This window comes from Triturus cristatus, chromosome 1_2 (genome assembly GCF_964204655.1).
Source record: "Triturus cristatus chromosome 1_2, aTriCri1.1, whole genome shotgun sequence".
Classification (NCBI taxonomy): domain Eukaryota; kingdom Metazoa; phylum Chordata; class Amphibia; order Caudata; family Salamandridae; genus Triturus; species Triturus cristatus.
Genome location: NC_140580.1, coordinates 971,069,602 through 971,085,496, shown reverse-complemented (window position 1 = coordinate 971,085,496; position 15,895 = coordinate 971,069,602). Strand labels below are relative to the sequence as shown.

Genomic DNA, 15,895 nt, shown 5'->3' with positions numbered 1-15,895 from the left:
ACAAACTGTATATTCGCTCAGTGTGCACTTCATCTCCAGGATTCAGGCATCCAAGGTCCCAACATGATGGAGGAATCCAAGTTTAGAATTTGTACACAGAATACATGTACATCAAAATAAAATGAAAAAAATAGGTAATAGCTCGCATGACAAATGCAAGAGGTTTGTGTGTGTGTTAAGACCTACCTTGATGACTTTCCCAGATCCCAGTTTCAGGCGTAACAGCTTGTCCTTACCCAAGTTGGAGTCAAACATCTAGAGCAAAAAGCATTTATTTTCAGGTGAAAAATATTAAAAATAATACATCTATTTGAACAAGAGAGCAGTATTAGAATGTTACTCAACAGTATCCTATATGTGCATTGTTGTTTATCACCCATGTTCGAAGACTACCATTAGTATTGCACTCAAACTGTATAATCAGTGTACTCTCTTTATAAACCTGGCTTTCCTGGGGTAAAGCAAGGCCTCTTATCAAAGATGTTAGAAGCGCAAATACAGCACAACATAGCAAGTCTAGCCAGTGACACAACCAACAGATGGGACTCTAATGCAGATGGGGTTGATAATGCATGACACAGCAAGTAACCATTACACTAAATGTCCATCTCAAACAATATATCAGAACAATGCAGAGGAAGCAAATCTAGAACAGATCCAAACTTCAAAAAAGGACATTTATTGACAATTAAGCAAAAACAGAAGGTTGAAATGTAATGCACAGAGAAATCCACAAGATGCCTCAAGTTCTGAGACCAAGGTCCTGCCTCAAACATTTTTCTGGATCATTTGCTACTGTTGTCTAATGGAGTTGAACCTGGGTCAATTGTGGAACCTTTGAGATTTTTGCAAACACGCTCAAACGCTACAATACTCCTATATGCTGCAGTCACCAGGTGGGACAAGCTAGACAGAAATGATAAATTGTAGCAACATTTGTAAGGTATGTTTCGCCTTCTACTTAATTAGCTCTGGCTCTGGGTGCAAGGCTAGAGAACTCAGTAAACTGTAGCCTCAGCTGCTGAGTCCAGACCAGGGCTGGCTTTAGCACTGCTGGTGCCCTGTGCGACAATATTTGTTGGTGCCAACCCAAAAACGTTGTTCTCCATTAATAATAAGAATGTATTCCTATCCAAATCAACCCTTATTAGCAACTTTAGGATAATTGAAATCTGGGAGAGGAAAAACCTAACATTCTATACTATGCCATGCAGTCTGCATGCACCTTTTTGATGACAGTTCATAGTTCACTGTACTACATTTGGGTTGTAACAGACTATGATCAAAGCTAGCTGGCAGTTTTCATTTAGTTGGAAGGTAACGTAGGTTGTGTTATACTTTCAATCCATTTTCTATGCTGACTTCAGTCGATTCAGTCTTATGAGTCTTGGGCTACAGAGTCAGGCATAAAGAGAAAGGGAGGGTCAGAGAGCCAGATAGTAATTAGACCTGGCCTTCTCCCAAATCTCCCAAAAATTACCAACAACAGGTCTAGATCTGTTTAAGCATTGCAACATATAGTGTGTCATCTTCATAGCGGGAACTGTTATTCCCCTTAACGTTGCCTACAAAGCAACACCATCAATGGCCATCAATGGCACAATCTCCAAAGTAAAGAGGAGAAGGTACTGGAGCCAACCCTTTGTCGTGCACCATGTTATGGTCAAGAAACCAGATACAACTTTCCCTCACCTCAGAGGGTTAGCATACGGCAACCTAACCTTCTGTCGCTATAAACAGATACCTCCATTTAAAAGTGTCAAAAGCTTTCTCCAGATCAGTAGATGCCATTGACCAGTAAATGTGCTTCTATAGGAGACCACTCATGACAGGGAAAGGGCATCCAACGTTCGAAGAAGTGTAACACTGATGATGATGCTTAAGGAGCTACAGGGGCCTACACAGAGAATTGTACCCAGAATTACTGATGGAGATAGATCTAAAGAACATACAGCGGCGCTTTGCTAAGTCTGAAAAGGATGCAGGGAAACCAGATGGCGATTTTATTAATAGAAAAGCGCAATGCAACAAGCAAACAGCTCAAAATATGCCACAGTCTTGATTGTGAACACAGAGTTCAAGGTGAAAAACAACAGCAAAAGCTTCAACCATTATGATCCTAGCAGTGCCATCTTCTTAAACACAAAAAATGACAATAGAGGTAAAAGAATTCCTAAACAATGGAGTGCAGGATGGATTCATAGCACAATAAATGGTGATGGCGTGGGTCTTGAAGCTCCACACAAGAAGCTTCTTGAATAGAGGGTCTGGGATGGGCATTATATTGGTTTAGTTGAGTGACAACCCCCAGGCAGAGAGAACTAGAGAGCAGCTACAAAGAAATGAGAATTGTATCTAAAAGGTGCAGTAGTTCGCATATTCCCTGCCTTGAACCCTACAAATCTGATAAACAGTTATGACCTGCACACAATCAACCATGTGGTTCCTGGCTAGACTGAGGGAGTTTTTGAGGAGGAGACAATGAGACTGCCCACCATGAAACTGCCCAAGAAATGCTGTTTCTGAGATAAGGAAAAGGAGATAACACTGCGTCAGGAAGACCTGCTCTTGTTCTTCTGTAAATTATGTAAACAACTCGAGGTACTGACCAGGTCTGTCTGAAAATAAGCCCAGAATAACGCGGAAGGGAGATATTTTGTACACCCATATATTAGGAGGTTAGAACTGTTGGAGGTAAATGAGTTGGACGAGCAAAGATTTTGGTTTTCAGCTTTATCCAATTTTGTCCCACACTCTTTGCCCAGAACTGGTTACTGTGGGGACAGCAAATTATGCCATGATTGCTTCAGTGACGCCGAAAACTATATAGTTGTGGTGTCTGAAACTGTGAATTAGAATTAAATAGTTGAGATTTCTGTAAGTGTTTATTGATGCTACAGTTTAAATCCTTACTAAAGATGTTTTAAACCAAAAGAAACGGGTTATCACTGGTGACCAAAACAGAGGAAACCACTAACCAAGATCAAAGAAAAACTACATTCCTGGATAGCAAATCGCTTAGTGGTGGGTGGATGGACAGACAGATTAGGGAGAGGACAAATTATGGAGATGGAAAGAGTGAATAGTAGATAGACAGAGGTCAGTGGGAGGAGTGGAGGAGAGGGGAGGGGTCATCAAGGTGGTTCAGAAGCAATCATGCATTTCTATGAATCCCAGGCAGGCAGTGACTGACTGGAGGAGAGCTGCTGAATGGCACTGTGGGCACTCTTTCACTCTTAACAAAGCATTTATTTGGTTTCATTGTCAGATTCTCACCCAAGTTGAGGAGGGTGGAATCGAGGTACTGCAAGTGAATATACCAAACGAGGCAAATATTCTATCTAAGGGTTTTACTGCAAGAACATTAGAGAGACCGAAGACTCAATTGGTGCGAGAGATGATCAGATGAAGTGTGGAATTGAGATATGGAATTTTTTTTGTAGCACATTTCTTGAGCAACATGCTTCTAAGCACCTTGGGATGGCTTTGTAAAATCCCAAGGCTACCAGCCAGTCTTGCAAAGAATAAGGTGGTGAGTTATGGAGACCACAAGAGAGCTTGAGGGAGTGAGGAGAGCAAACATGTGGGAATGTGGTTTATGATGATGAGATTATCCCTGAATTATAGACTTTCATATGGCACTTTCAGGTAAACCTTGGGACAGAGAGAATCCTGCAGGGATTACCAGTTGGTAAATTAATGACTAACACTCTGGCATCCTCGCATGGATGCAAGTAGGGTGCTTCCAATCTAATAAAGTATTTTACTCTACGTTGTTTTACAGTGTGTTTTTTTTATCTAGGTCTAGAAAAAAATGAAGAAGAATTGCTAATTTGCATCACAAAATTTCACTAATAATGTACGACCCAAAACACAAACACTCACAAGATAAATGGCTTATCCTACTTGCATTGGAGACACCAAAATCTAGCTTAAACTCAATATTACCTGGCCAAGTTCCCCGTTCTGGAACAGCCAGCCTGTATATGCCACCTCCAGTGCATCTCCGGTTTCTGATGCTTGGCCTTCTCCCAGGGTAAGGTCCTGATACATCACAGAGTCCAGGGAGGGAGAGGCATTACACTTAGCCACGCATAACTGCAAAAAACACATTTTATTGGTCAGATTTTCTCTTAAGCAGGTGTTTTGAAACATGAAATTTGCAAAGCGCCTGAACATTAATTATTGACTTTACTATCAAAGGAAAAAAGTGCAGCAGTGGAATGTCCTTAAGGGTGGATGGGCCTCATCCACTGACCTTTTCCCAACCATGAAGAGTGTCTGTCAGGCTGAGCAAAGGTCAACCTGACCGACACTCTTCATGTTCAGGCCCGGCAGTCAGGTGCTGTACTTGTGCTAAATGTAGAGGCGCCTGGCTGCTTGAGCTAAACTTTAAGGATGAAGAGGTCACAGCCCTGTGGGTGTAACCTCCTCAGCCCGGCAAACGCGTGGGGGTCCTCCCCATGATAACGAGGGGGAGCATCACCGATAGCCTTGGACCTGGGTGCTTTAGTTTTAAGCCCTGAAGTGCCCAGGGCCGGTTGCCCATCAGGGGAGCTCATCACAGAATAGGGAGGGGTTAGCAGTCTAACTGACCCCATCCTACTCTGACACGAGTAAGGAACTGCTGCATCCTCTCACTGGCTGACCCATAAGAAGGTCAGCTAATGAGATAAGGCAGAAGTCTCACTTGTCAGGAACCACCAAGGCTTCCCTCCTGCAACCCAACATCACCGATACAGCCCGGTAAGTTTTATTTGTATCTTTGATGCAATGAAATAACAGGAAACTACACACCACAAAGACCTGAAAAGAGGGAATTCCATGCCTCCTGAGCGGTTCTTCGTCTCAATACGGGCAAACAACACTATGCAGACACCTATACATCGCCAGCACCTGCTTTCTAACTCTGAACCACAATATGCAAAAAGAGAGTGAAGGCCAATGGCTGCTGCTACCGACTTTTCACAGCTCAGACAGACAATTTAGAGACAAGCTACGAACTTCTCAAACAGTAGCTGATCGCAAACAGCTACACGCACACCTCTGTTGTGTAGCAAAGCTATTTGGTAAACACAAAAAGGCACTTTAGTGCTAAAATAAATGTTTATCAGTATTTTTCTAAAAACATATGTTGGTTTCATAATTCAATATTTTGATTTCATAAACACCATCTAAAATGTTTAATTACAACAATTATGTTTATTTTTGTAGTAACAAATATTCATACAGCCTGCACTAGAATAGGGTACTCATTTTTGTTAAAGCCTTTTAAATGTATATTGTGGATTTCTTGAGTATGTACAATCATTTGGAAATAAGAAGAGAAAATAAAACTCAGATAAAGGGTTCTTACAGTTGCCAAGACAGGAGGATAACAGATGAAGATGGTAGAAGCCATCTTTACTAACTTGGATAGCAAGTTAAAGGGATTGTTAAAAATAAAAAACAAGATTACTAAAAGCCTAAATTCCTAGATTCAGTCATTCGTGTCGGAGGAGCGAAAAGGTTTCCAAACATCTGAACAAATAAATCTATTTCTACAAATGGGACCCCTGTCTTTTCAAATGAGTAAGTGGAGAGAAAATGTTAATATACAGTGGGAGCAAAGATATAGGATGAAAGTTGTTCATGACTGCAGGATCTGCTATGGGCTTTTTTTCTTAAAGCAAAAGGACTACAGCTTGTTTCCATTCCTGAGAGATGGAAGAGGTTTTTGATGGAGAGATTACAGAACGATTTTACTGCATGTCCTGCCGAATCGATAACTTGATGAAATGTATGGATGAAGGGACAGGAAGTAGCTTTGTCACAGAAAAAATAAAAGAGCTTAAAACGGTTGGACATTTACACTGCAGCAGGTTGGATAGGGACTGAACTTATCTGAAAATCTACTCAGTAGAGCTGGAAGCCTCTAAAACAGGCGCGGTAGAGTGGTGAGCACAAGCCATTCTAATCTGCTGTCTAAAGTCTTGCAAAATGGATCAATGGGCCCTCTGTTTCACTGGGAAATAGCCCCTCTTTTTGGATTGAGTCAGCAGATTTGGGAGCAGAGAGTACATGTTAAAGGTGTATCAGGAACTGTGGACGTGCAGAAGGTTTTAGAGGGCCAGAGACACAGAAATGAGCCAGGTATATCAAATGGCCACATGATCGCTTCACAGGAGTTGTTGGACGTAGGAGCCACGGACCTGGTCAAGAGGCGCGAACAGCAGTTGTGACTTTGATTTGAAGCTCTGTTGTTTTTTGCAGTTCCTAAAGGTTGCGTAAAGATACTTTCATCCCTACTTAGGAAAATGGCACACTTGATATGGCATCCACTTCGGAACAGGATTACCACAAGATAAATGGCCACTCAAGAATTGCGCTTAACATATCACCAAGTGTCAAGCTCCACCCATCCCTTAATCCATCTTGATAGTTTTATGAGCCAGTCTCCACTATTTAAGAGAACACTGCTGGCCCAAAGGACAAAGTGCAGTTGGGTCAAGAGGTGTGGGCATTACTAAAAATCGATCAGTAACCTTTAATGTGCCTGATTAAAACAGTTAAACACAACAAGATACTTTGCAAAACCTCTGACCAAATGACTGCATTCAAGGAGCAGCTCCCATTGATGGATCTTGTGCCTGCAGTCACAGGTAGTCTACCCCGCATTAACAGTACCTGCTTACTGAAATCTATAGCTGCCTTTTCAGTCTCGAACATGATGGACCAGTTCTGCCGTTGATCATCATAAAAAGTGCTGTAGTTGCTGGCTTGAACCTGATGAAGAAAGCATCGACAAGTTAAAATCATGGAACAATTTTTAACACCCTCAATGCAGCAATTCGGCAGAAGGAAACGTTATTTGCTTTTAGTGTTAGTTCTTAAAGGGTGTTGTCTCGCTCTGTGCAACACTAATTTTTAATCTACATGATTTCCAATTTTGTAGCAAACTTTTTAAAAATTATACCAAAAGGGAGGTAGCATGTTTTGCCATTTTAAAAGGATAATTAAATCCGCTACGTCTATAGCTACACCAAGTATGTTAAAAAACGGAAAATCTCTCCTATCAGTATTTTTTCTCCATTAATTAGTTTGACAACACGTTTACAGTGATTATGTACATGAGGACATATTCGACCATTTATACATTCAGGGAGAACTCCATTATCGCCAAAGTACATTTTGTGGATTTTGCAAATGTAAAAACAATTGAACAATTTGCATATATTTGAATCATGTCATGGAAATTACGCAGATCAAGACAATCATTGCTGGTATCCTGGTATTGAATATTATTATGTTCTTAGAATCTGAAGAGGATTCCGAAAAAAATGAGGATCAACTGAGGCACACAGTCCACACTGCTCATACCAGACACAAAGCCAGACCGTTTTATTCCACAATTGGTTTACCTTTTTAACTCTATGTTCATTAGTTGGGAAAGGCCTTTTTAGCCTCTGTGGAAATCAAAATATTTCGCTGAAAGGATATAAAGGTCCATGCAGAGTCTGTCAATTGTCGGGCAAACAGCCAGAGTACAAGTGTAATAAATTGAAAGAGGCATGATATGCAAAAGGCAGAAAAAAAATAAAATAAAATAAAATATATATATATATCTCTGTGCTAAGCCAAAAATATCTGGTGTGTGAGTTATGATCTGCATGTCTTTTGTGCGAGTCCTGGATTTCAGTACGAAGTGTAAATTTCAGTTGTTTTTTTGGTCCCTCATTTGCAACCATAACTCCGCTTTAACAGTGGTATTTTTTTTTATTATATTGCGAATGTTTTTAATGCGTTAGAACCAAAAGTAGCTAACACTTTAATTTAACCATTTCTTTCAGTGAGTAGATTTGCCATTTTTACCCGGATTACATCATCTTTAACGCCTTTAGTTTCTGCCAAATCTGCACTGAGGAATAGTCTTAGCTCCCTGGATAAAGTGGCGAACAATAAGAGCACCCAATCATAGCCCATGAGCACCCCTCCACCACACCCCAAAAAAGCATAAGTAGGAGATTAAGTCAAACACAGAGAACTTCAACATTGCAGCCAGTGTATCACAGCAAACCAACCATCTTTCATAAGTTTTGAAGCATGAACTGTTTAAAATGTTTGGAAGGCCAAAAGATCCTTTGCATTACACACAAACCCTTGCAGCAGAGCTGCCCAGAGTAAACTGCAGCAAACTAACCATGTCTAGCCACTGCTAGAAACCACGGCACACAAGGCATCATGATCTCATAAGACCACATTATACATTACCTGTAGTATGCCAGTACTTTACCGTTATGCCAAGAACTACCTCCAGTACCAATTACTTCCAGTATGATGGTACCAATATTTTACCATTATGCCAAGAATTGCCTTCAGTCTCCTAGTATTTTGTCACAGGTGCCTGTCATGCTAAGGATTGCCAGAGCCAGTATTTTGCAATGGGTGATTCCATAAAACAAGAATTACCTTTGGTATGCCAAAGCAAATGGCAGACTCCAAAGTACAATACCAAACTCTCACTTATGCTCACTTACACTCACTCATTCTCTCGCAATCACTCACTATTCATTTTAACTAACTTGCACTCACTCCTTCATGGTCACTCACTCTCTTAATCTCACTCCCTAATTCTCACTCATTATCACTTGCTCTGACTCACATTCTCACCCATTCACACTCAAATTCACCCTTACTCAATCATACTTTCTCACTCACATTGATTCTTACAATCTCTAGCACTCCTTCACACTTAATAATTCTCACTCACTCACAGTCACTCTTACTTCACTCGGTCTCACTTATATACTCACTTACTGACACTCAATCTCACATATTACTCAGTACGGGTCACTAACTCTCACTCACACACACATTTATACGCTTTATCTTAAATATAAACTCGCTCACCCACAACCATGCAGACAACATACATTGCACTACATTTTTTATTACAGGCTAAGGGGAACGGACAGCCCTTTCTAAAAATAGTTGGGGACTCCATACACTTATGACCACCCTCTACTTGTGCCACAAGAGTAGCACATGTGGGAGAACCGCCAACTCTTCAACACCACTCAGTCTGGTTTCAGACCCAACAGCCCAGAAACTTCCCTCATCACCGCTACAGAGGAAATCCGCATGAATCTGGAAGGAGGAGACACAACAGCCCTCTTTTTACTGGACCGCTCCACAGCGTTTGACACACCATCGGAATCCAAGGAAACGCACTCTAACGGATCTGCTCCTTCCCGACTGGAAAAACCCAGTCAGTCAGCCTGGCACCGAACACCTCGGACACCCGAAAACTCAGCTGCGGAGTTCTGCAAGGATCCTACCTGAGCCTGACAATCTTCAACAAATACGTGATCCCCTTTAGCCAGCATCATCCCCTCTTTCAACATCAAAGTCCTCTCCAATGCCAGTGACACGCAACTCATTCTCTTCCTCATGTACAAGACGCCTAGTACCCGGATCAAGTTCAGTGTCTACATGACTGAAATAGCCCATGGGATGAAGACCAACTTTCTGAAGCTGAACACCAACAAGACCGATATTGTGATCTTCGGGAAGAGCACTTCAATATGGGATTCCACCTGGTGGCAAACAGATGTAAGACTGACACCCATTCCCACCACCCATGCCAAGAACCTCGAGATCGGCATCAACTGCAAACTAAACATGACTGTCCAAGACAACGCCGTCACGGTCTCATTCTTCCATACCATGTAGATGCGGAGGAAGATTTTCAAATGTCTCCCAACCCGCACCCGGAACACCGTCACGCACGCCCTTGTCAAAAGCAAGCTGGACTACAAAAACATCCTCTATGCCGGGATCAACAACAACAAAAAACTCAACAGAAGGCTGCAGACCATTCTGAACCCAGCAGCTAGAATCACTCTCAACCTCCCACATTGCACTCACATCATTTGACACCAGAAGGAGCTCCATTGGCTCCTCATACTCAAACAAGTACAAATCAAACTCGTTACCCACACTTTGAAGGTACTCAATAACACTGGCCCAGCATACCTTTAAAATAGCATTTGCTTTCACAAACCATTTGGAAAACCAGATCCGATGGTCAAGCCTTCTCTTTCTTCACTCCTAAAGTGTGAAACAAACAGACACTACACACAAGTAGCTGCAGACCTGACTTTTAGAGTAGCCCTAGTTTTGGCTAGACTCATACCTGCCCAGCGTCAGGATACCCTCCTGGGTGGCAGTACGCTCTGCAAATCTGTATAACATAACATAACAAAGCAACACAGAGCATGGGGAGAAACACATGAGACAGAGTGTGCAGCACACAAGGGAGTCAGCAACAAAGAGGTTGGGACAGGAGTAAAAGAGGGAGAGAGCTGGAAAAAACATGCACTCTCATTTAAACGTAGTTCCCTAAATGTGAGCAGTGGAAGGATACAAGCCAGCCAATCATAGAAATGGTATAGAGGTTATGCTCCAGGAGAGGGAGAGCCATTGAGTAATGGGGAATAAGCAAATGAGAGTGACAAGCCAACCCATGGAAAGCAATGGACAGGCTATAAGCCCCTGAAAACTCTTGGTAATTACACAATAGATCTTTTGCTACCAGTTTTGCTGTCTGACAGGCTCGACCTAAAAACAGGCACATATAAACAAGCATTTTAGAGACTCTGCACAGCATCCCCAAATGGTGTACAGCATGGCTAAATTTGAAAAAATAAAAAGCCTTTGACGGGGATGCCTGCATTATTCTGAGGTGCGTGCACCACGCACGCGCACATCTACAAAATTATGTGGGCACTTTTTCTTTTTTTTCTTTTTTAGTTACTTTTCAAAGTAGGATCAGTAACTTACAAGAAAACAAAATGTGAAGTGTTTTTTATTTTTAATGAGCAGGAGTGGGTACAGAAGCAACGGGGCAGAAGCAACACGGGAGGGTAGTGTGCGGGAAGCAACACAGAGCATGGGTAAGAGGATGGAACAACAGAGAGAAAAGGGCACAGGTTGGAGAAGCAACACAGAGAGGCAAATGGGCACATAGGCGATTATCTTAAAAACACATGCACTCTTGTCAAGGTGGTTCCTGTTAATGTTGCAAAAGTTTGATGGATGGCTCTTTCAAACAGGACTATGGTCCATCCAACTTTTACACAATTTTTCAAAAACAAACTCCCAAAAAGAGAGTTTAGTTTTTCATTATTCTAAAACAATGACCCTCACACCATGGGAGTTTTCTACCATTGTTTAGTGGGGTGATTTTTGTTTTTTACTGCCCCCTGGGTGATGGACAGCAAATAAAAAGCCACCTGATCACCCATTTTAAAGTGGACTGGTGATCAGATGGCTAATCTCCTAAGGCTCATACTAAGTCATAACGTCGGAGGAGTAGGTCATCTACGAAGCCAGAGTAGGCTCGGTCATCTACATACTTTCGATCCGCCAGCCTCTAAATCTAGAGGTGGGCAGACAGTGTGTTTGAATACCCCCTTAGCCAAGCTCCAAGTCAGCCACATAATTTGTTGTGATAATGTAAACAAATGCACTGGACAATAACAATGCAAGTAGGTGTTCTATTAGTAGGTTATATAACAACTGTCATCATTTGTTGTATGCTCACATCCAAAGATTAAAGTTGCCCTACGGATTATGCACTTTTTTAGTTACCCATAAACTGTTTGAAATAATCTGTCTTCTACTCCCAATGGTGGGCCTACACATCATAGGAACACTGGGAACCCGGTCAACGTTTCTTCTCAATGTTAAGAGAAGCTGTGACAAGTCCTCGGCTAAAGGCTTCACCATCCCATATATAAATATATATATATAGGCCCATGAGCTGTGTGCATAAGAGTAATTAACATCACATGTTGCAAGCCTGAAATTACTCCTAAAGACAAGCTGCACGTTTTAAACTACAATCAGGCTGTAGTAAGATCCACTCGCATGTGACATCTTCTTTTAGGTATCCCCAGGAAGTAAAATCCTTAATGGGACCTATTCTATGTGGGCACGACTTCAGTATTGTTGTCTCAGATTCACCAATGTTACTGCACTGTGACTAGTTAACCAAGTTATTCCTTTTGGGTAACTGGCATGCCAACTGTTATGTCCAGCATGGACAAAAGACGGTATGCAGGGAGACCACGTATGTGTGGGTTTCAAATGGACACCTTCCATTCATTCAGTTACAAAGAACACATGAACACAATGCACACGCCATGTACATGAAGTTATGCAAGGGACTCCTCGGTATGAGGAACGAAACTGATTTTCAGTGGGATAACTAGTAGGTGGTCTCCACACATGGGATTCATGTGAAAAGGCCTGAATTCCTATAGTATAATTAAGGGGCCAGTAGAAACTCTCGCTTGGCGTAGAGGTTCACTTTGGGTGAATCCCCATCCATTTGTGCCACAGAGTACAGACCTGCTGACAAACTGCATGATGAAAATGGGAATCATCCGCAGTGGACCTGCAGATTGTTGTTTCACTGGAAGAAAGCACAAAGCGAACCTCGAAAAAACAGACAGGGCAGTGATGCAACAAAAGAAAGAGAATATCATCCTAGCAATATTGCCTTCCTCCCTGCCCTTCTTTCCTCATTTAAATAAAGGCAAGAAGGAATGCACTTATATAGTAAATATGTTTTCTTCCCCTGGACTATGAATACATTCAGGTTTACATATAAAGTACTATATATTCTACGGTTTGAGTGCTTTGGTTTCTTCATTAAAATACTGATAGTCTAATGGGTCCATGTCCATCACCGCTTACCACTCACAATGTCAAGTTACAATTACTTGTTGAATAAGTTATCTTTTGCATTGCTTGACCTGCAATAAAGATGAGTAGCTGACCCAGTGTGCGTAAGTGCTAGCCTTACCGTAAATACAAATCCAGGGTGAATCCGAGCAGTTGTGACAGGCTGCTGTTGACTTATGTAAAGAAGAATCTTGTACTGTATTCCAGAAAACAAGGAAAACATTTTTAGTAAAAGACTAATACGAGTATCATCCACCAAAAAACACTAAACAACCAACAAACTTTTTTAAGAGAAACACTTCACAATACACACTACATTGCGCAAGTATCATTATGCATCTACCAATAAAGGCTCCTCATTTGAAAAGCCACCAGTAGGCAGAATCAGGAGTGGCATGACCTATACCAGTAGACTAGAGAAGCCTCCCAATCAGTGATGGCAGCTACATTTTATGGCATAATCACTTGCTAGAACTGGACCACGCGAGGTGCCCTTCAATTTGTGACAGAAAATGGGGCCCAACTGTGCATTATACCCCAAATTTTTCCCGATAAAAACGCTTACAATCCAAATGTCCTGAACTGGACACTAATATAAGATTCCAATACTTTTAGTGTTCTAGGCAAGGTTTATCCTTCTGAAGGATGCTGGGGGTCCACCATTCCAATAAAACATTATTAAAATGACTGTTGAATTTTTTGTAAAGCTTCACTTACGCCATCAGAGCAGCCTATTGGTTCTGAGAAAAGATAAATACTAGCTGCCGAACACATGACGAATGATAGACGAAACATCCTAATGTAAACAACAGACTTTTCACCACTATTTCCCCTATAACCGGTTCTAAAACCAAAGACTTTGGATGAAGGTCAAATACTTTTGGTATAGAATTCGATATAAAGTCCAGAATATCTCGCTTTGGGACCTCAATCAACCACAACTATACTTCTGCAAACATTTGTTCAAACATTCACGGCAATAGTCTCAACTATCAATTCTGTATGATGTATGAAACTACTGCGGTGAATATTTGAACAAATGTTTGCAGAAGTCTAGTTGTGGTTGATTGAGGTCCCAAAGGGAGATTTTCTTGACTTTTTAGTCTTATATGATGTCCTGTCCCTTTAGTCCGGGTGGCCCTCTCTATTTACCTTCCCATAGAATTTGATATAACCTATTATTCTTCACAAAGCGTATACATACTATATTTCTTCACTTTTTCACTCTTCTATCCTGCCCTTTAAAGTTGATTCTCAGTCCTACATTAGGACTCAAAATCTACTTGGAAGGGGCGGGGAATGAAATAAAACAGGACACAGACCTGAATCTCAAGACTCGGAGAGCAGAGCTATCCTCCGGATCATCAGCCACAACTTATTGGCTCATACACTACAAACTGTGCAGGTTACAGACAATCTGCAAGTTTAGACCACAGACATATTTCTTAAATAAGTCTTACAGTGTAAAGTCACAAATAGCAATGGTGACAATATTTCAATAAAACATCATACAAAGATCTATGAATAAGGACTATAAAGGCTTCTGAAAGAGTGAAGCAATAACATGCATAGCAGCAAGTGTGTAATGGCTCAAAGGAAACAATATCAGCAATATGCAACCACGTCTGTTAAATTATCACTAAAATATTAATTGCAAATATATTATGGCAATGCAGGCATTTTGTCCTTAAATATCCACTTTTCAGTTTCTAGCAGTACACATGTTTTGGCTTTAAATACAAAACACTTGATTTTTTTCTGAATACGCTAATTTGTGCTCAACGCTATCTGGCCGTTTTCTGAAAATACACACATTTTACTCACAACTAACACTTAATTGTATTGCTCCCCTGTATCCCTTTCTTGAATCTGCTTAAGTCAACTTTGGCTGCAGGGAGCTTCAGCCCACGCTAGGTACTAAAAGCAATACATTACTTCCTGTTGCTAACATGAAGTTTCACTTGACTTCTAATGGTGGCAACTGCCACCTCAAAGTAGGCTATCTGGTGCATGGTGGCAGTGGCAGCAGCAGATATTGGATAGTCCTACCCACAGGCCTTTTTAGCTGAACCTCTACAGGGTGACTCCCAAATGGCCTTTCTTCCCCAATTGTGGTCCAATGCATTGTATTTGGAACAAATATGAAAAGACCATGTGCATGTCTGAGTGTGCTGGTGTGTATGGTTGGTTAGTTCACAAATAACTTGGAGAACAGCAGGGTCCATCTGACCTTTTGCATTTATGCTGAACAAGACTGAATTTTACATTGGGAAGGCTTCTATTTCGAAATTGGACAAACCAGCAGATGCATACCTTTTTTCCAGGTCTCTATCCCAAAAGGAAGTTTTACATGAAGGGTGATGGTGGACAACATTCCATTCTTTGTGCAAAGTAGGTTTCCCCTTCTTTAGTGAAAAAGCTCATTTCCTTGCTATTACTAGTTTCTCCATCCAAGGGAGCAGATACAGGTTTCTCAATGCGTTCTTTCCAAAAAACATAGAGAAACAAGTCCAATTTGATTTGGATTGGGGACTCTTATCTTCAAAACCCATGGAAACTGGATTACCAGAAAGATGCTCCTCTCCAGTACTAGAGGAACTTTTCAACTGAACCTGTGGTTGGCCTGGCTTCCCACCATGGCAAAGAGAGGAGTGTAAGAACTAGTCCTTTCAGCGAGAACTTGGTCTATGCTGGTTATTTTGGAATGCAAAAAGGGCAGCACACAGGTGTAGGACACAGACGCTTGACCAAGAATGGAACCTCTAATGGTTTGATGCTCGCTCTCCAGACAGGACCCAATTATGAAACGCTTGCCTGAACGTCTTGCTGCTGTGACCAGGAGGGAAAAGGAGCGATTTTCTTAAGGTGGAGCTGGACTGCTCTTGCCTGGAGAAACTAGACTGTTACCAAAAAACCAGCACAAGGCCAGGCTGAATAAAAGATCTGTGTAGGGAATAGAACCAAAGTCATCCAGGCTCCAAAAAACCCTCACAGCCAAGCTGGACAGGAGAAGCAAAATTGGAAGCAGAGTATGGCCGGGGTCATGGAACTGCATCATCTCCTTTCTCTATAGAGAGTGAGCCAGCACCACCCCAACAGTCTGCGTACCTGCAGGGTTCTTCTATTTCCCCCTCTTCTCAGTCACAGAAGAACCAGAAGGCGTCTG

At 41.6% G+C, this 15,895-nt stretch overlaps 1 protein-coding gene across 3 annotated transcripts in view; it reads right to left on the bottom strand.

Moving 5' to 3' along the window:
- Positions 1–15,895, bottom strand: part of FKBP15 (FKBP prolyl isomerase family member 15) — a 371,570-nt gene that overhangs the window by 244,125 nt on the left and 111,550 nt on the right. For all 3 annotated transcript variants that reach the window (XM_085610375.1, XM_085610359.1, XM_085610368.1), the window contains exons 5-8: positions 12,851–12,925; positions 6,667–6,765; positions 3,949–4,098; positions 187–255 (exon numbers count right to left, since the gene is read on the bottom strand). In XM_085610375.1, coding sequence (XP_085466501.1) covers positions 187–255; positions 3,949–4,098; positions 6,667–6,765; positions 12,851–12,925 — 393 coding nt within the window. The remainder of the gene's footprint in view (positions 1–186; positions 256–3,948; positions 4,099–6,666; positions 6,766–12,850; positions 12,926–15,895) is intronic.